Source organism: Daucus carota, chromosome 1 (assembly GCF_001625215.2).
Source record: "Daucus carota subsp. sativus chromosome 1, DH1 v3.0, whole genome shotgun sequence".
In the NCBI taxonomy this organism is placed as follows: Eukaryota; Viridiplantae; Streptophyta; class Magnoliopsida; order Apiales; family Apiaceae; genus Daucus; species Daucus carota.
Window position 1 is genome coordinate 42731949 of NC_030381.2, and position 22506 is coordinate 42754454.

Here is a 22506-nt window from a genome sequence, read left to right on the forward strand (position 1 = left end):
TAATCATATCTATCATACCAAATATAACAAGCCCAGATAAATAGTGTCTAAGTAATTCAAATCGGTTCTTTTGACATATACCACATGCATAGTAAATGAATCTGGCACACAGTGAATTCCTAAATCCTTTTTCTATTTCTCTTAGGTACAACAAAAATAAGTACTTCGATCCTGTATCACCAGTCTTCTTAGATACAAAACGGTTTCATTGGGCACGAAATGAGTTCACTATAGCTAAAAATTCCATAGCTAAAAATTCCACCTTCTAATATCTCTTGTACACAAGGGCATTCTATTAGTACATTGCTACTATCAGCCAAGTTCTCTAGACACATTTCTATGTTTAAGTAGAAGGGTGAAGACTGCAAAATTACTAATAAATGACTATTCGCTACACCCTCTGATGGCTATTCTAATGACGGAAATCTGACTAGTTTGTGCTGGTATCCATGAGTATTTACTGGAGGCTGACTGTACACTACACGAGGGCTTCTAGCAACTAACTGAAACTGGCATCTACGTATCGATTCTATTTATCATCTAAGAAAACTTTAAATATAAAATCACGGAAACGTTTGGAATATTGCCTGGGATCGACTGCTGAGATTGACGTTGGGTCATATTGAAATGCTTTATATTTATGCTCCAGCTTCTTGCTAATGTCGTAATCTTGTAGTATGTCTATCATACCAAAGTAGAGTATGACATCATAACATTCTCCTGTTGGTTCTCCAATTAACTGGGTCTCGAAACTTCTAACTGTTTGCTCAACTCGAGAAGGCATGTTTATGCCTAATTTAACTGTTTCCCTGCGGAAAATGAGAAAGAACACATAACTGAGTTGATTAAAAAAATCCAACTAGAAGACACTTGAGCATGCTTTAGTAATTGCAAGGTATTAATTGCAAGTACAGGTTTGAAAATTAGAGAACCCATTTGCCTCTTCCCACAATTAAGTACTAAAGACTAAAGAGTTTACAGCTATACATATTTGAACTTATACTGCATATGTCCATATTTAAGATATTGTGTTGGACTAGCTGTACGCAGATTACAATTTAACAGTTAATTGTTTTAATCTTTAGCTTTCTCTTGGTAAAAGAGGTCGAGAGTTCCTGCCTTGGCAGAGGCATGTGGGTTTTGGTACTTATTCTGCAATGCCCATCACCAAAGATAGAAAGATAATTATATTCCAAGTACACCTTAATGATAAGTTGTTTTCTTCTCTCGTGACTACGCAAAAGTAATATTCATTACCACCTGAATTGTTTTTCAAATTCTCATGCACTTACATTGTTATTCATATATCATTATCAAAATTGCTGTCAAGGACTACAGAAAAATCTCAAAAAAATAAGAAAGAATTTAGTTCAAAGTTCCATTTAGGGTCTTGAGGATTCTAAAAACTTGAAGTGGATTGAAGATTCTAAGAACTTGAAATTGTGATCAACAGATAAATTTATTACCCGGATGGATGAAAAAGAAGACCCATGTCAGAAGTAGAACGAGGACTTGTTCCCACACTGTTACTGTCTTGATTGCCTGCAATACAAACTTATTAAATTTTCTCCATTCATTAAGTATTTCTGGATCACATTAGTAACAATTAATACAAGCCATTACAACCTCCTCTACTGGAATTTCCACGGAAGTGAATACCAACTAAAAGACTATAATCCATTATTCTTTCCTGCTCAAGAAAATCACAGTCCCTTTCCACTTGCCTGCAAGTACAATTTTAAGTTAAATGGTCACTGCTGTGTTGTTGCTTGATAACAGTTTAATGTTTTCTCTGTAATAAATGAGCATCAAATGTAAGGTAAGATCATGAAAGGTGTGAAAATAGCGGAAAATATAAATATTTATGAATGTTTCAACAACTTGAGCAGGCATGTCTGCCAACAATGTAACTACTGTTCCAAAGTTGCAAAGAAGTGTTCATATAGTAACCTCTGTCTCAAATTATTTCTTTTCTTTGAAAATGAAACTTTAACACATAAAGGAGGGACTACATGCATAATTTAGGTAACAATGGGTGATTACAGGCAGAGACGGATACAACATGGGGGAATCAGGAATTTGCCCCCGCCGACTCTCAAACTCCTTCTCTTTATCTATTATAATTTACGATTATACTGAATATTTTCCCAGTAGTGCAGTGGTGAATATACTCTGTGTATTATTGGATTGTGAAGATTTAAGTAACTAGTTTCTTTTTTCTCTTCTGTATGTACTAATGGAATCAGAAAGTTTCGTAACTGGACATATATATCTGATAAAGGTTTAACCAACAACGCAACATTATATTTGTAAGACCTATCCACAAAATCCACCTTTGATTGGTCGAATAGAAACTATCTTTATATTGTTGAATTTGGAAATTTAAGAAGCAAACATTAGTATAGATGGATAAAGTCTCAAAACTTTAATGCCCCCCCCTCCTCCCAGTACAATCCTATGTAGCCAAAAGATATCCCTTCTTTATTTCCTGATCTCCGAAATACCTGCCCAATATAGAGTTCCTTGTATAGGAAGCTTACCTGCAGAATTCTTGGAACCACAGGTTCTGTAAACGGAAAATAAAATTAAGATCAAGGTCCTTCAGGGTTGTAGTGGCTTCAATTTCAGATTCAGGTTTGTCTGTTACTCGACCGTGAGAAGAGCCTTTCAGGTCAAAACGCCTGTGAATGGGTACCTCAGTACAGAACAAGTTTCCCATTATAACAAATCGAACCTGGCACATAAGTGCCAAAATTATTAAGGAATCATCTGAATGACTTTTGTCAAAAATCTGAAATTTGTGGGGGGACTTGTTTAACATCAGAGTACCTTTCTCTGAGTAGTTCCAGTCAGTTTCACACAGTGAAGACCAAAAAAGCTGGTCAGTAGAGTGTTCTCGAATGCTTGGACATGACTATAATAGGCAGGAAGCATTCTCTTCAAGACCTGGGTTAAACAAGCACACCGGGATCTTAATCAATCATGATTATGCAGTTCTTCAAACAAGTGCAATACATGATTGACTTTCAAACGGTAAATAGATGTCTAGAAGTATACGAACTGGACTTCCAAAAATTATAACATGTTTTCTCAAAGAAACTCATATTAGGACATGCGAGAAAAGCAGGTTTCAAATTTATCTTCAGCAAAGTTGCCCCACTTCCACGTTGATGGCAATCGGCAAAGGAGAAAAAACCATTTGTCTCTGTTCCTTAAGTACTTGTGTGTAATAAAATAACTGATTTTGAATAAAACTGGTTTAGTTATTGACATATAATTAACACAGATGGTGAACCAGCACTTTTCATTATGAACGGATGCAATCTTTTTATGAACAGACCTTTACCTTTATAATTATTAATATGATATTTAACTTTGCACGAAATTATTATTGTACTAGATTATCCCATGCCATGCACGAGTTACTTTTAATATTTGTTATCTTAAAATTTGTATTTTGAATACTTCATTTTTTATTTATATTTACTTTGGTTCTAGATATTTCTTTATATTAAAAAGTATGTGTGACATTTTAATTTGAATAGGTAAAATATTTAGACCCATTAAGACAAATTTTTAATATAAGTAGGCATGTCTTTTAATGCAAATATTTATGTGTGCTTGAATTAGAATAGGTTTTTAAAAGGTCTATTAGAATAAGTTTTTGAAATAAGTAGGCCCTAGAGAAGTGTTTAAATTAGAGTAGTTATAAGTAATTAGGCAACTTTAATAATATAGTATATAGCATAGAAGAAGTAAAGATATGCAATCTGCAAATGCATAATTATATTACTAAGAAGGCTATACATATATAAAGGTTCAGAATGCTGAAGGCAAAACTGATGTATTCATTGTATCCATAAGACATGACCTGTTACACATTATGTATGCAGATTAATTATGTCAAAATAAGAGGGCAGACCGTTAATGATCTGAAGACAAGTTCTGTGTGTTGTTTAACTACATAGATTAATATTTTCCACTTATACAAGAGATAGAATGTAGATTACGTTTTTTAAAGAATATGTTATAGCACCAAAATCATACTCACTTTAACTTCAGCCTTCTTCATTGTCTTTATCATGTACTTGTCATCATTGGTTAAGTAAAAGAAGCTTCCACTTTTTCCAGGCGACGAGAGCTCGCGAAGAGCATCACTCCCACATATGGAGAGCATGTAATCAGCAGGATCCACCTTAAATAACTTCCTAAGAGTCCTGAAAGTATATTTAGTACTAGATCATTACAGCATTGCTTACTTGTATAGATAAACATAAAAAGATCATAAATTGTCTTCCATAGAACTTCTGGTACCAAAATAATCTATTATGCTTTTACATAAATAATCTCTGTATCTTCAATCACTTTTTAGGATTACAGGATTTGCCAAGGAAATAAAAGCTGTGTTTTATGTTCCACAATGTAAGATACAACATACAACTATATTTGAGTTGTGGTCTATTGTCAATTTGTCATCATCAATGTCACAGCCACAAAGGAAGCATCTTTATAAAATTAAGATAATGGCAGATACATTTGGCTGATGGAAAACACAACTATAAGATATGAACTGGACTGGTTCTTAGAGTCAATACTTATAATCACCAATACGTCGATATATGCAGCCTTGCTCAATATTTTATACAGAGCATGTTTCGGGTGTTCACATGACCAAGGATATAACAAGTAGACACTTGACCATCATAATGTACATAAACTAAAAAGAGCTAACACAAACTTTTTACTCCCGAAATATATAAAAGATATAGTAAAGAAGTTTATACAAATAAATCACAGAAGCTACCTGAAAACTAAAGGGCAGTAATCTTTCCATTTAAAATCACACGATTGATGAGGTGGTGTATGCTTGGATCCTTTGGTGGGAAATTTGGTCCATATCTTTTCATTGGTATCAAAGGCTGTTGGTTTTAACTCGAGAGAGATAGCAGGAGCAGGCCTTCCTACAGAATGCCTTGGTGGCGGAACTTTATGTTAGTCACAAGCAGAAAGATGCAAAGATACAGATAAAAAATATAACAAAACCATAAGAAATGTTGTCAGCTTATTCTCAAACACAGATACGCTGTGTGCAAGGAATGACCTGTATTCGAAGTCTAATGCTGGACAGCTTTCTAAAACAATGATACATTGAATAGAACAATATGAGAAAAACTTGGGTAGATCAACTGCCAAAAAAAATCTACTACCTCAAGGGTTTGCCAACCGCCAACGGGAGAATAAACAGATTAAAACCAAAGATGAGATTCAGTTCAAAAGTTTGATATTATTCCGTTCTAATTATTTATTTATATATACTTTTCTTCAAGACAAGTTTTTATATTAGAATACTATGTGTGTTTTAATTAAAATAGATTCTTTAAACTATTTGTTCCTTTAAGACAGATTTTAGGTAGGCTTATAGATATGACTAAATTTAAATAATAGACTCGTTAAAAGTTAAAATAGGTTTTTAATGGTTAGGCCCCGTTACAGTAGGTTCTTGAAAATGAGTAGGCCATGGAGATATGTTTAAGTTAACTGTTAAACGTGTTTGAATTAGGATAGGTTTATAAGAAATTTAAGCCTTTTAAATAGATTTCAAATTGAATAGGCTTATTAGGCCCAAGTATTAACTGACCGACAACCGACCAAAAATTTTAATCGGCTTTACAGTATAGTATAGTAGAGTTTAGTATAGATATGGGAATTACAATACTTATATCGGCCGAAAACAGGGCTTATTACAATTAGTCGGGAATTTATTAACTTCTGCTAGCCCAACATATAACATATATAGATAAATACACTATCTATATCCACATTAAATGTATTCAAACTAATAAAATGAAGCATAGAAAAAATTATCCACTTCTATTCCTTATTAATATGTTTGCTTGTGTACGTGAGTGGAATGAATCATAGCCATATGAACAGTATATGAACAGCATTTTTTTGTAGTCTTTTGCAAAGTTCTATTTCATGGTTCTAAACAATCTCCAGATGGTACGCCACACATATATATGGGGTTAGCACATCTATCTTGTTCGACCTTAGAAGCCTCACCTTTCTTTTCATGACAATTACTTTTAAAAGGCGTCAAAAGTATTACAGTCTTTAGGATAGATTACCGGTACTCAAGGTGTAGCTTTGGTGTTTTATATAAATAAGGAAAAGATACGTTTCAGTAGATTAACCATAATAAATTAATAAACCGTCTAGCCCCAAGGTAATTCACTGCACAATGATTAATAGCTCCATAAGTTCTCAACTATGGAAGAAAAGAATTTGGATGAATCACACACCCATAACGAGAAAAGCAATTCTGAATTCAATAATTAATCTAAATCTCTATAGTAAAAGATTACATCTCCTTAAGACCCTAATAATACATAACTAAGTACAGTCCTATAAAAAGAGGTGGTAAATTAAAGGAAACAAATCCTTTTACTATTTTTCTACAATAATCTAGAATATATGTATACATTTAACTCTATTTCTGGATAATAACATGTAATTTATACAAATTAATATCATCCCTTTGTTCCACGTCATTCTTCTCTATCTACAACCTTTCACACAATTTAACAATCAACGCACCAAAGAAGATTCACCAAAGAATTTGAAAATATTAAATTTCATCATCGTGTGTAAAATCTTGGGACATGGAAAAATTAAATATTTTGATGTGGTTGTCTTCGCTTAGAAGCATAAATTGTTTCATCGTGATGAGGTTGGACTTCTTGTTCACAAATGCATAATTTAGATCCCTCAACTGCAATTCTTTTGTAACATTGATACACATAACTCTAGATATTTCTACACATAACTCCGGCATATTGTTTCCACCCTATCTCACCACTAATTAATGATAATTATACTCTTAAGTTCCTTATTAATGCTACACACCTAAGCCATCATCCATGACAACTGTAGTCTTAAGTTCGTCAATAATGTTACAGCGGGTTATCGTGATATTATCAAGAAGCTTGATTACTCTGGCTATAGTAAAATAAATTTGGTTATCTCGATGAACCATAATCATGAAACGATTGCAATTTATTTACAGATGTATATTGTTGGTAAGTACTAACTTTTTTCGAACCACAAAAAATCTACTGGCCCAAGGCCTAAGGTGATTCAACTGCAAAAGAACTATTGCCTCGAGGATATATGCACAAGAGAAGAATTTGTATGGATTGCAAACAAGGAAAAGCATTTCTCAATTCAATAATAGAGTCTTCTGAAAATCATAAAAGATTACAGCTCCTCATATTAGAGGAGTAAAACCCTAATACTTCACCAATAAGTAACATCTTATAACAAGGACACTTGCATATATAGAAGAAAGAATTCTTTTATTTTCTACAAAGATAATCGTGAAATATTCCTAAAAATCTACTTATCAAATATAATTGGACAATAAAATATTATAATTAATTCTTTGCTCCACATTATTCCATCAGACAGTGAGCTGGTTACATTTGTACATCTGTTTCATCAGTAGCAGAATCTGGTACAAGCTAAATTCCACTGTACAATAGAAGTAATATTACCTAAAACTAAAAGGTGCCTAGAATTCTTATTCTGTAGATCAAAGAAGAATGGCCACTGACCACCAATAGGGACCAAAAAAGTTTAGGAATCATACTTTCAAACTCTGCACAACAAACTATCACAAAGAACTTTCCATTGTGGCTCAGAGAATGCGGGTCAAAACATCTATATGAAGATACGAGTCATTGATGTAATTACCTTATCAGGCCAAGAGAAAACATATACAAATCTTATCTAGGTATCCGTGGAAAATATTGCACGTTCATACTAGCAACAATGTAAACAAGCAAATCGTAGTTCAAATTTTAGATAGTTACTATAACAAATAATAGGATACTGATCAGACCTACAATATTTGGAAATAGATAACTAGAATAACAAAAATAAATGAATGAAGTAAATCACAAAATAACAATATGAGTATCAGTAACTACTGTTTCTTTCTCCACTCTCTTCAGCAATTATTATATATGTCAAAGGAAGGTCAGGTTAACTTGCCATATAATGGTAAACCAACTATATATAATAGGAAACTACAACAAGTTCAGTACATACCTTATTCCAAGCTGTAGATTGAGCATAAGCTCATAATTCTTATGCCCCTTGTGTATTGTATGCCCCTGTCTCTTTGGGGTCCGTATTGTGATGTTCCCTGGAATCCCACTGGACTTATCCCTATCATCAATCTGGAGACTTTTTACACCTTCATTCACTTCTTTTCCTTCCACTGAATTTCTTGTAGAAATCTCGGAGGCAACATCAGCTTCAGAACCCCCGCTATTACTATTTAACCTAACATCAATTGACATTCTCTTTAGTCTTGATTTTCCTTTGCTTCCCTTTGTCGTCTTACCAGTAGACCAACTAAACGTCTTCTGAGAAGGAAATGGTGTAATCTTTTCACCTTGACATGCTTTACATTCACCCAATCTAACCATGACATCTTGAGGGTCCCAATCACTATTTTCTGTACCTGATGTTGAGGGATAATAATTACCACTCTGTTCATTCGGGTCTTTACTCCAAACACCCTCATAAGAACTCCCATCCGGCCATCTGTAAGTCCCATTTCCTTTAGGAAGTCCAGCCTCCCAGCACCCATCGTATTGATTTCCATTCTTCCAAGTCATTATGCCATTGCCACTCATCTCCCCATTCTTCCAGTGGCCGCTATACTTGTAACCAAAATGCCAAGTATATCTCCCTTGCCCATGTTGCAGCCCTCGACGCCAATCACCATCATAAGAATCTCCACTAGGAAAATGTATAGTTCCCATACCATGCTTCACGTTCATAACCCACTTCCCCATATATACATCACTTGAAGAACCCACATACATCCCTTCACCATCCATAAACCCATCCTTAAATTGACCCTCATAGGTTGCACCCCCAATCCAACTAAACTTACCTTTTCCAGTCAACTGACCTCGGAACCACTCTCCCACATACATGCACCCATCAGACCACATATAACTCCCCTGACCATGAGGACAGTTGTTAAGCCACTGGCCTGTATAATGATCACCACCCGGAAAAGACTTCTCTATATCAATAACCTCAACCGGAATATCATCATTATCATTATCGTTATCATCATCATCTACATGGGCTACTGACATTGTTGCAAAAATGCTCTTTGCCCTTTTCTTTGCAGCTGCTTGTGATTTTCTTATTGTTACTTCCCAGCCCTTAACAATGCCACCGAATTCTTTGTTCATCTCTCTATATCTATTTTTCTACAACTATGTATACAAATCTAACTCCCTCTACCAACACTACCTCAAATCAAGCTTCCTCTTTACAATCAAATCAACCCCAAATAACATAACAATGACCATTCAAACAACAAAACCCACAAAATAAATTAAACCAAGAACCCTAAAAATCCCCAAAATGGGAAAAAGAAAAACAGCAAAATGTATCTGATTTCACTGATTTTCCAATGAATTTCCCAAATGGGTATCTATTTTTCCTTGTCTCCTCAAAAGGGTGATTGAAAATTTCAGAAAAAAGTGAAATTAAATCATAAGAAAAACAAAAGCTAGAACAAACCAGTCACTAGATTCTCCTCTCTGTCGCAGAATTATGTTCCTTTTCCTTTATCTTTTCTCGGCTCTTTATTTTTTTTAATTTGAATTTTGACGTTCCTTTCTGTAATTTTTGTTGTTGTTTTGATTAACCAGAGGCTCCGCAGCACATTTTTCTTGGAACCCGAGTTTTGCTCCTAAATCTTCTAACAAGCCCAACACTTGGAAGGATAAAAAAAGGGTTGTGAAGATGACATGTTTGTTCAGTGTTTGCGTTCGGACCAGAGAGGAGAGACTAGAATCACTAAACATTTAGAGTGAAACAAACACTAACATTCCAAAATTCTTGTCTTTTAATATTTCCGATGTTGTTTCTTGTTGGCAATGTGTTCATACTTCACACGAACAAGCAAAAAAAAATATTTAAAAAGAAGTATATATTATACGAGTAAAGTGTTAGATATTTGAATAAATTTGATTATTTAAATATTTGATTTTGATTATTTGAATATTTGATTTGCTTGTATTTATTTGATATTTTTGTAACTTATGATATAATTTTGTAACCAATGAAATTGATTTGTAACTCCTAATAATAACTATGGTTTTAGTGTTATGTGGGGGTTACAAATTTAAATTTATTGCATTGTGGGGTTACAAAATTAATTGGGTTGTAAGTTACAAAAATATTACTCCTATACACATTGGTTGAGGACATAAAAAAAATACATCACTTTCTTGCATTCCTCTTAGAGCTTTTTAGGATTCAGTTTCTGTGAGATAGAAGCAATACTTGTTCGGTTCGTAGGAGGCGGATCTCTAGTGCTTTAGATCACCTCTATTCGTTGTATCCTGGGAGACGGAAGCCACAACACCTTCAAGCACCACGTGGAAGGGGCTAATCTGTTTTAAGGACAGCGTGGTTTTCACGTGCCTCGAATATTTGTTCGGTATTTTTACTGTTGATTATTGATTTCAGAAATGGCCGGAGTTGATGGAGCTAGTTTGTCTGGTGATGGGCGTGTGACTGTTGAGACAGTACAAGTGCCTAATACGGCGACCCTTGCGGTGCCAAATACGGCTGTACCGGTAACCGCTCAAGCGGAAAAACCGGAGAAATTCAGTGGGCTGAATTTCAAGAGGTGCCAACAAAAGATGTTGTTTTACCTCACCACCTTGAACCTTGTGAGGTTCTTGACTGAGGATGCACCTAAGCTGAAAGAGGGTGAAACTGATGTTCAGCTTGTTAGTGCACTCCAAGCTTGGAACCATTCTGATTTCTTGTGCAGAAATTATATAATGAACTGCTTGAGTGATTCACTGTACAATGTGTATAGTGTGATAAAGACTTCTAAGATCCTGTGGGATTCACTCGACAAGAAATATAGAACTGAGGATGCGGGTACTAAGAAATTCATAGTGGCCCGACTTCTCGAGTTTGTGATGGTGGATTCTAAGAAGGTGGTTAGTCAAGTTCAGGACCTTCAGATGATCATGCATGACATGGAGGCTGAAGGGATGCCCATGAATGAAGCCTTCCAAGTAGCCGTTATAATTGAAAAATTGCCCCCTGGTTGGAAGGACTTCAAGAATTACTTGAAGCATAAACGAAAGGAGATGACAGTGCAAGACCTCGTCTTGAGACTCCGTATTGAGGAGGATAATAAAAATCGGTCTGTCACTTCTTCAAATGCTAATATTGTGGAGGTCAAGAAGAACTCCAAGTTTAAAAAGGGGAAACCAGACAAGAAGTCCAACTTAGGACCTAAAGGTGGAGTTTCTAAGAAGAAATTTCAAGAAAAATGCTTCGACTGTGACAAGATGGGTCACAAGTCAACTGAGTGCAGGCTACCTAAGCGGAAGAAGCATGAGGCGCACATGGTAGATGAAGTGGCTCAGGACAAATCTGAAATCAGTCTCTCTGCTGTGGTTTCTGAAGTGAACCTGATCGGCTCAAACCCGAAGGAGTGGTGGATTGACATTGGTGCTACGAGGCACATTTGCTCTAGTAAGGAGTTGTTTCACACCTTCTCACCTATTGATACTGGAGAGAAGCTGTACATGGGAAATTCTGCTACATCTGACGTCCAAGGAAAAGGCAAGGTTGTGCTGAAGATGACATCTGGCAAGGAGCTGACTCTGAATGATGTCTTATATGTGCCAGATATCCGAAAGAACTTGGTTTCTGGTTCATTCTTGAACAAACATGGATTCCGTTTGGTGATTGAATCTAATAAGGTTATTTTGTCCAAGAGTGGAATGTTTGTTGGAAAGGGTTATGAAACTGAGGGTTTATTCAAACTCAATGTAATGACTGTGAAGGGTATTAATGAAAATAATAATTCTTCTGCTTACTTGCTTGAGTCTTCCAATTTGTGGCATGGTAGACTAGGTCATGTTAATTATGAAACTATGCGTAGATTAATTAACTTGAACCATATAGCCTCATTCCAAATTAGTTCAAAGCACAAATGTGAAATTTGTGTAGAGGCAAAATTAACAAGATCGTCATTCCAAACAATTGAAAGACATACAAAACCCTTGGATTTGATACACAGTGATGTGTGTGACTTAAAATCAAATCAAACAAGGGAGGGGTTTCGGTACTTTATCACATTCGTGGATGATAGTACAAGATTTTGTTATGTCTATTTGCTTAAAAGCAAAGATGAAGCTATAGAGAAGTTTGAGCTCTATAAAAAGGAGGTTGAAACCCAACGCACAGGTAAAATTAAAGTTATAAGAAGTGACCGAGGTGGTGAATATGTTTCACCTTTTGGTGAATTCTGTGCAAAACATGGAATTGTTCACGAAGTAACTGCTCCGTATTCGCCTCAGTCTAACGGTATTGCTGAGCGAAAAAATCGGACTTTAAAAGAAATGTGCAATGCAATGTTGCTAAGTTTAGGTTTACCTGAAAATATGTGGGGAGATGCTGTGTTGTCAGCTAATTACCTATTAAATAGGATACCCCGAAAAAATCAAGAGCAAACCCCCTTTGAATTATGGAAACAGAAGAAGCCTTCCTATAAATTCTTGCGAGTGTGGGGGTGCCTTGCAAAGGTTCTTGTACCAGAACCAAAGAAGGTAAAAATCGGTCCAAAGACAGTGGATTGCATTTTTATAGGGTATGTACACAACAGTACTGCTTATAGGTTTCTTGTGCATGAGTCAAAAATCCCTGATATACACAAGAATACAATAATGGAATCGAGAAATGCTTCATTTTTTGAACATGTATTTCCACGTAAGTCCAAAGAAAGTTCAAGTTCATCAAAACGGATATCAAATAAATACATGCAAATCAAATATTCAAATAATCAAAATCAAATATTTAAATAATCAAATTTATTCAAATATCTAACATAAAGTTCTATGATCACTACTTTTTTTCGAGATCGTGGAGACCACTTATGTTCTGCAAGTAAAATATTACATAAAAACATGACAAAACTCATAATTTTGCAAATCAAAAATACTATAAAATACATTATTTTGTGAAGTAAGTTCTACAAAATATCACTAATTCATTAAGATTATTGAAGAACATCTATGTTTGATATGTTTATTCTGCAAATTGAACAAATGTTCTGCAAACTAAACATATTCCGCAGGATAAAACATTTTATAATATTCTACATGCAAAACATACATGATATTCAAGATTTTAAATGATATAATGATCTTTGTACAACATGATTTGCAAAATTATGAGTTTTGCAATGTTTTTATGCATATTTTACTTGCAGAACATAAATGATCTCCACGGTCTCCAAAAAAAGTGGTCTCCATAGAACTTAACTCTATATTATACATATATTATATCCAAGAGCATTATAATTAGCAACCTCATTAACCGAAACAAAAATTCGAAAGGGAAAAAATAATTTATTCTACCTCAAAATAATCCGACAGTAGATGATGTATAAACAGTATCAATAAGTTGGTTCTGACTTATAACTGAGAAGTAGTACCAAAATGCGTAAATTTGAGTCTTTTTTATTATTGATTGTTTTTATTCATTATAAAAGGATAATTATGTTATTTTAATTAATTGTGTGAGAATTAATATATTAATTACTATTAACTGGTGAATATTGTTAATAATAATTCGAAAAACCAGATTGAATTTAGAAATAAGATCACGAAGAATATGGGAAAGAAAATGATTGAGGATGTAACAGAATTTTACTTCATCTTTGTGAGAGAAGAAATACAACCAGTCTATGGAGTGTAGTTTAGCATGCAAATTTTTGAGAATAAGTAATGTATGTAGACTAGATTTTGTTCGGTTTATCAAAGCGCAGATCCATTGGATCTTGAAAATCACTACTAACAATATTGTAAATCATATGGCCCAAACTTATTCGACACTAAAAGTTGTTATGGAGCGAATACGATAAAGTTGTTTTGAATATGCTTCTTGTAATGGGACGAGACGAGAGAATCAAATATGTAAGATTAAAAAATTCTATAGATACGTATCCTCTACATACACACACATGTAGATTTTGAGCACTGAGAGAACTGCCCTGTTTTCAGAGTATGTACACCATGCACTTAATTGTTTTATGAAGAAAAAGGTCCCTTTTGACCATTGCTCCCAAATCTACACAGCAATCATAAGGCACAGGAGAAAGAAATTCATTACCACCAAGTAATTAACAGAAGGTTTATGTTGATAGGTGTAAACCATGCAGGATTTCCTTCACACACAAACCAATTTACTTCCACAAGCTTAAATTTAGTTTCTTGAAAATATGATTTCCAAGATCATGACCCTGCACAAACTCTTGTAATTGTAGCTTGTATGCAAAAAGCTCATGAATATGATAAAAATATGTACATGGTTAAACCCACTGTATGAGTACTACTGACCAAACCAAGGTTTATGGGAAGTATGCAAAACTGCAGAAGGGATAAAAGACTGGAGCTTGATAAGTACATAGACACTGGCCAACTCCATGAAACTAAACAATACAACTAACAGTAACTTAATTAAGGTTTTCTGACACTGCAAACAAGCCTGAAGCCTTCAAAGAAATTTGCATAATAAACCCGACAATATCTAGCCGAATTATTAAAATTGTCCTATAAACTCAAGATCCTATGCACATAACTTAGGGGGGGTCTATATAAACTTGGGGGGGGGGGGGGGGGGGGGGGGGGGGGGGGTCTCTATAAATGCTTTGATATGGCTTACAGAGAAGACCCTCGCTGCTTGCAAAAGGTGAATTCAGACTCTTGCTCGTGAATAGAACAATTTCAAAATAAGTGTTGCTGTAACATAAAATAAATTCTGAGTTCTTAAACTCTAATTTACAAATATTAAATGTACATAGAGACATAGTGAACGACAGTGATTATAAATAGGTAAGGATCCATAAAAAGTAAAAGAACCCTGATCTCATATATTAAATCAGCTCTAAAAATCACCCTATTATTAACTGAATCCTTTCAAAAGAGAGGAATCACTCAAAATTCTAAGAAAGAGGCTCCTCAGACAAGAGAATTAGCACGCCACATGCCATATAACCATTTTGTTTCAGTGTATAGCTATAATGTTTTAACCTACCATCACTTACTTTATATCAACCCAGTTCATTATCATCAGAAATGTTAACTTTTCCCTAGGTTTTACACTTTCACCATTGATGTTACTAATTGGACCATTACATGAATAATAGAGAACTGAACAGACTGGATGCAGCATCAAATTATTAGCACCACGTAGACAAACACAATTGACTACAGTAACAGACATACCACAGGAATTAAAACACTGGTACAAAAGTAGTAACGATGCAGTATGTATTGTAGGTCAAAATTCCATTCAAATTTCCCAGCAAAATCTTTCTACTCAAAACATAATTAAGCTAAGCTCCACAACGAGTTACGCAGAATAGAAAATTACAGCAACCCAACGAAAAAAACATATTTCCCATAAACACTGACCAAACTTTATCAGCACCATTTAATTCAAAACACAACCCATCAATCACTCTTCCTCCTGAAAGAGGATCCCTCGGTAAGCCGAGCACGGCCTCCAGTTGGCTGACACAACACTGTCTGACAGTTCCCACACACCACAACAGTTTGGGAGTGGCTAAACACAGTAGTACTGCAAAAATCAAATAAAAACCCAGTCATTACAAACCCAAATCAAGAACCAAATTACGACTCCAATTTTTACAAACCCAAACCGAAAATCAATTAAAAATCCAATCTTTATAAACAGAAAACAAGAATCAACTTAAAATATTCTTACATGTTAAAGCAGCCTTGACATTTCACATCCTTTAAAAAACAAAAAAAAAGATCAAATCAAAAACCCATCACAGATTTAATACAGATTTCTTCAAAAAAAAAAATATAAAACAAAAATAGAATAAATACCATGAAGAATGAATTGGGGGTCTGAACAAGGCGCTTGAGCTTGTGCTTCCTTTTCTCAACATCAGCAGGGGGGTGCAACAAATCAATATCGTTCGACAGAGTCTGCCGATTTAATCAACACACAAAAACACATTATTAAACAAAACAAACAATCATTAAAAATATTTAAAGAAGCTTGTGTATATGTAAGTACAGCAAAAGGGTATGAAGATTAACCATTTTTAGATGAGGGAGGCGGCTGAGAAGAAAGAAAGATGATACAGCTGCTGAGATTTAAGCAGAGAGAAGGTGAAGAAACCCTAAATCTCTTTGTATTTATATCGGATGAATATGGGCCTCGTGACTCGGGCCGTTGGTGTTTGTGGAGACCATTCTCGCCTTGGGCTTTTATTCCATTACTATTACTTCAGCGTATGTTCTCAAAAATTTGTTTTTCAGGTCTGCGCGTTTATGGGTTGAGTTGGGTTACTCGGTCTTGTCTCGAAATTTTAATGAAATTCGAATAATATTTATATATATTTTCAAAATTTATTTTAAAAATACGGTCAGAATTATATATGTGCTTATAACGTAGATCGAAATCGGTTGATGTTTATGTTTGTTGTATATGGTATTTCACGTCTTTTGATGGTTGATGAGAGTTTGACACGCATTTTAATATATTTAAATGATTTAGTTTTATAAATTATTTAATTTTTTTTCGAAATAAAATTTAATATTTGAATTTTTATAGACAAAAAGAAAATCTCAAAATTAAGTTTTGAAGCTATGTTTTATAAGATGCAAGAACCTTAAAATACTTGTCAAGTAGTGGAAGGGAAATATAAAGATGAGAGGGGGCTAGGAGTAACAATAATATAAATGAGCCGGTAAAACCGGGGAGAATATTAATTAAAATTCTTAAAATTCACTAAATCATAAATTTGAAATAAATGACTTCAAACAATTTATCATCCACAATCAATTTCCAAACAAAATCGAGTCAAGTGATACTATATTTTGTGGAGTTCAACCACCAATTTAGATATCATATAAACCTAAAATCAAAATTAAGAAATTCTATGATTGTCTATTCCATAAGGACTAATACTCTAAAAATATAAAGATAAATTTTAATTTGAGGGGATGTTGGAGTGGACAAGTCAATTGAAATTTTAATACTTAAAATATAATGCATTACATAGGACAATCATCAAAGGTAATATTTTCCGGTCAAATGGTTTTTTTGTCTTAAAAATTGTAACAAGTTAAAGTTATTATAATTCGGCAAGATAAAATTTGAGAGGGATCTTGAGCTGAACAAGTTGATCGAAATTTAATACCGGAAAATGATGCATTACATCGTTAAATTAGACTCTATCTTATTAGAAAGGATGAATTATTTGAAGCCATTGATTCTAAATGAGTTGGTCTTGTAATAAATATAAAATATAAATATAAAGTTGGGGATAAATGATGCTGACATTTAGAGATAATGATAATGAGATCAAATTGTGACGAGTTAAACAATTTTGTATATTAGTTAGTTATATGAAATGTGAGTTAGGATTTAAGAGCATCTTCGATAAGTTTGTTTAAATTGGATCTACAAGACATTTAAAATATTATGTACAATTCGATGAACCTCTAACATATTTGATTTGATGATACTGGCTATATCGATTTACTATATTTAAAATAGTATGTTATTATTATTTCAAGCAATTATAAATAAAATATATTGTTTTATTATGATATGACGTGACATTTGTTACGGATTTGTAGCCGTTCGACAAATATAATCATTCACAAGGGATTAGCTAAAAATATAGACAAGAAAATGTATGACCGTGTGATATATCCTTTTATTTTTGATATCACAAATATTTATTAGCTAAGAATTTACATGGTTGAAATGGCACAAGAGCATCTCCAGCCATGAAGACATTAGTTAAAAATTAAATTAGCATACCAAAAATAAATCAGATATAGACAATCTTTTTAAGAGATTATACCCCAACCACACTCACCCTTGATAATTTTAGCAAACCTTCTATGAATAACTATACTTGTCGAATTTGTACATGCATGTAAGAATTCTGTAGGAAAATTATACATCGTTTATTACCATATTAAACTCATATATTCTTTTTATAACCATTTAAGTATTAATAACATACTTTTTTTAAATTAGAGCCAACCAATATAGCTTAGAGCATCTCCAACCATGAAGACCCCTTAGCTAAAAGATGAGTTGTCATGCCAAAAATAAAAAATTTAGCCAACCATTTCAAAAGTTCACACTCCAACCATAGTGACCTGTTGTCTATAAATTTGGCCAACCTCCTATGGATGGCTAAATTTGTCGAACCTCTGCAGGTCTGTAAGAAATCTGTAGGAAGATTGCACATCATTTATTACCGTATTGAACTGATATATTTTATTTTAACAATTTAAAATATTAATAACATACTATTTTTAAATTATAACCAACCAATATAGCCAATACCATTGAAGCGAAATGGCTTACAGGTTCAGCAAATTTTACATAACGTCTTACAGGTCCAATTTAGCCAACGATTATAACCAACACCGTTGGAGATGCTCTTATATCATCGAAGCACAATGACTTATAGATTCAGCCAATATTACATAATGTATTATAGGTCCAATTTAGACAACGATTATAATCAATCTCATTTATTTATTTTTTTTATCATAATACGGTTGTATTATACCAAGATTAAAAATTACAATATCCAGATGGACAGAGTTTCCTTTATTAAAGAAGATATGTCATCTAACCGAAAGGATGTAAATACTTCGGATTTTTAGACAACATAGCCTTTCAAGTCAGAAGAGATAACCCACCAAAAAAGGACTCAACCCCTCAAGAGTAAAACCCTATGGGAAAAAACTCAAGGGGAAAAAAAGGGCTCTACAAAAATTACATCAATTACAAAACAGACTAAAAACTGATGTCTTCTTCATTCCATTCTATCAATATTTGTAGCTCAATTGTCTGAGACACTAAGGTTCACGTCTCTTTCAAACATCCTGAAAATAAGACAAAACTGAATGAAAGGAATATGAGCAAATTTGAAATTTTTTAAAATAAAGACATAAATGAGCCAACATTATGGTATTTAAATGCCTCTATATGCCAAAAATGCCCCAATCATGGTCGCAATAAATGGTACAAAAAAACCTTAATTAAGAATAATGAATATCCTGCACAATTATGGCCCAATTTGCACCCTCCTTCTCCGCCCCTTCTAGATCTCTCCACCACCACCATCTCTCCACCACCACCATGGATGTTACGACCTTGTTAGGCAAGAAACTCCTGCATCCATAACAATTAGCAGTAGTGAAGTACCAGAACAACACAAATATATATATATATATATATTGATATGGGTCAGAAGTAATATTTAATTATTATTAGATATTAAAAGCCCAAGAACACTAAAGCCCGGATAAATAGGGCCTGAGCCTCTATTTATTAGTTAATTTCGTAATTAATTAATAAAGGCCCAGTCAGAAGACCAGTAACAAGTCTGAATTCTATGATACATCTGACTCTAGCAGATGAATATTCAGAAGTTCGGATAAACGTCAACAACAAGAGAATAAGAGTTCTATCTTATCTCTTGCTTCGAGGCATACTTCGATAAGAAGTCTGATACACGGAATCATACTTCCGTCCCACTTCTAACTCCGAAGCGCCTATATAAAGGGCTCTACCCCTCACAACTAGAACTACGTTTTGGACTTGATTCTTCTCCACGCAGAAGATACGTAGGCATCTCGCATCGAGACCAGTCCAAAGCACGAATCGCTCACCCCCTTTGTTTTCTATTCTATAACATTTGGCGCCGTCTGTGGGAAAAACAACAATAACCATGACGAACCCAACCGGAATACGTTCTGAAATCCATGTTCCACGCAGTCGGACCACCACCGGGGTCTCGACTGAGTCAACCCCTGTAACTACCACCCTCCCGCTTGGTACGACCATTGCTCAAACTACTACTCCCCTGACTTTTGGCTCGCTACCCCCTCTGACTCGAGTAATTGCAACCGTCACCGACGCCGGCACACATTACTCAACGGTCACTACAACCACCCGTGGAGGCACAAGAGATGACTATGTGCATGTCACTGACTACGACTCTTCCGAATCGGAGCAGGAGCATGATACACCCCCTCGAAGGAGGAGAGATGCTGATCGACATCGTCGACGCCGCCATAGGCAAGAAACTAATGAGCCCCGGGGGCCAATAACTTATGAGGAAAGGATCCGGGCCTATGAAGAGGAAATCGCACGGTTAAAAAGAGACCAGGCAAGGATGCAACCCCCAGAATCTAGGGATGAAAACCCTCGTCAAACCGTGATGAATCAAATTCACCTGTTACCAGCAGGCGATCCTGATAACCCGGTTCCCCCTTTTACGCAAGAAATCATGGGTGCAAGGATTTCCCGAAAATTCAAGCTCCCAACCATTAAAGCTTACGATGGCACGGGTGATCCCGCTAATCATGTTCGGACTTTCATGAACGCTCTGTTACTCCAGCCCGTCACTGAAGCAATCAAGTGCCGCGCTTTTCCCCAAACCTTAAGTGGGATGGCCCAACATTGGTATAGTCGCCTACCCCCTAATTCTATCTCTTGTTTTGCTGACTTGAGCAGGGCTTTCATAGGGCAGTTTGTTGGAAGCAAAACACATGCTAAGAGCTCTGCCACTCTAATGAATTTGCATCAAGGTAAGAACGAATCGCTCCGAGAATATATGAATCGTTTTACCAAAGAAGCCTTGAAGGTCCCAGATCTAGATCAGAAGGTAGCCATGATTGCACTCCAACAAGGCACCACAGATGACAATTTTCGCCGATCCCTAGCCAAGAGGGCTCCGGACAATATGAACGATTTACAAGAGAGAGCCGGAAAGTATATAAAGGCGGAGGAAAGTTTGAGAAAATCCCAGAACAATCAGGGACCGAATACCAACTTCAAGAAGCGTGGGAATGATGCGGAGTATAATGCTGAGAATAAGTATTCTCGGAAGGAAGAGGAGGAGAAATCGCCTGCTAAAAAGAAGATGGGGCCGAGGTTTACTGAGTATGCCAGGCTTAACGCCCCGAGGAGTCAAATCCTGTTGGAAATTGAGAAGGATGAAAGTGTTAGATGGCCGAAGCCTATAAGGACTGATCCGGAGAAACGTAATAAAGATTTATATTGTCGATTCCACAAAGACACGGGACATAAGACTGATGATTGCCGGCAATTGAAGGATGAGATTGAGTTCTTGATCCGAAGAGGCAAGTTATCCAAATTTACCAAGGATGGAGACAAGAATCATCGAGACAGTGATAATCGTGGGAGAGACAACGATGACAAAAGAACTCAGCCTCGAGGGCCAGTTATTAATGTAATCTCCGGAGGACCTACGGCTGCAGGCACTTCAAGCAATTCAAGAAAGGCTTATGCAAGGGAAGTGATGAATATAGTTGGAGAACCTCCGAAGCGGGCGAAAATCGATTATGCTCTAGCATTCGACAATGTCGACCTTGAAAAGGTGAAATTTCCTCATGACGATCCTTTGGTAATTACCCCAGTGATTGGAAACTCGTCCGTAAAGAGAGTGCTTGTTGATAATGGAGCTTCGGTGGATATTTTGTTCTATGATGCTTATGAAAAGATGGGGTATTCTGATACTCAGTTAACACCCTCAGACATGCCTATATATGGCTTCAACAATGTGGAAACCAAAATTGAAGGCATGATCCAACTTCCGGTAACTATGGGTACCGAACCCAGACAAGCCACGTGCATGGTAAATTTCTTGGTCGTTAAAGCCTCATCAACCTATAATGCCATCCTTGGGAGGACTGGGATACACGCTTTTAAAGCAATCCCCTCCACTTACCACATGAAGATCAAATTCCCGACTAGGAACGGAATTGGAGAAGAATTAGGAGACCAGAAAATGGCCCGAAGCTGTTATATCGGGGCATTAAGATCTGGAGCAGCCGGGGGGCAAGTATTACCTATAGAGGACCTTGATGTCCGAGAAGAAGAGGAAAGGAGAGGCAAGCCTGCCGAAGATTTGGTTCCAATCCAATTGTATACAGAAGAACCTGAAAAGGTCACTTATGTTGGAGCATTACTCCAGGAAGATTTGAAACAAGAGTTTGTGAGGTTTTTGAGGAACAACCGTGATGTTTTCGCTTGGACGGCGGCTGATATGCCAGGTATCGATCCCTCATTCATGACTCATAGGTTGAATGTAAACCCCACGAGGAAACCTATTAAGCAGAAGAAAAGGAACTTCGCCCCTGAAAGGCAAGAAGCCATTAAACAGGAGGTCGATAAGTTGTTGGAAGCAGGTTTTATCGAGGAGATACAATTTCCAGAATGGTTGGCGAACCCTGTTATGGTCAAGAAGGCCAATGGAAAGTGGAGGATGTGTGTAGACTTCACTGATCTGAATGATGCTTGTCCAAAGGATTGTTTCCCTCTTCCAAGGATAGACACGTTAATAGA

At 35.5% G+C, this 22506-nt stretch overlaps 2 protein-coding genes across 3 annotated transcripts; both read right to left on the reverse strand.

Moving 5' to 3' along the window:
• Nucleotides 1–116: 116 nt before the first annotated feature.
• On the reverse strand, nt 117–9960 carry LOC108203660 (phosphatidylinositol 4-phosphate 5-kinase 6). Of its 2 annotated transcripts, none has more exons than XM_017372676.2 (8): nt 8110–9960; nt 4805–4972; nt 4052–4208; nt 2830–2946; nt 2541–2734; nt 1627–1724; nt 1467–1542; nt 117–809 (listed from the first exon to the last, which is right to left on the reverse strand). In XM_017372676.2, exons 1-8 carry the CDS (start codon nt 9273–9275, stop codon nt 530–532), a joined length of 2256 nt encoding a protein of 751 aa, XP_017228165.1. In that variant the 5' UTR covers nt 9276–9960; the 3' UTR covers nt 117–529. The 2 variants fall into 2 exon arrangements, with proteins under 2 accessions (XP_017228165.1, XP_017228159.1); XM_017372670.2 differs by having other exon boundaries at nt 4052–4217; nt 8110–9959.
• Nucleotides 9961–15396: 5436 nt separating this feature from the next.
• On the reverse strand, nt 15397–16332 carry LOC108212902 (small ribosomal subunit protein eS27y). Its single transcript, XM_017384617.2, has 4 exons — nt 16197–16332; nt 15981–16082; nt 15853–15881; nt 15397–15705 (listed from the first exon to the last, which is right to left on the reverse strand). Exons 1-4 carry the CDS (start codon nt 16197–16199, stop codon nt 15579–15581), a joined length of 261 nt encoding a protein of 86 aa, XP_017240106.1. The 5' UTR covers nt 16200–16332; the 3' UTR covers nt 15397–15578.
• Between the last annotated feature and the right edge of the window lie 6174 nt (nt 16333–22506).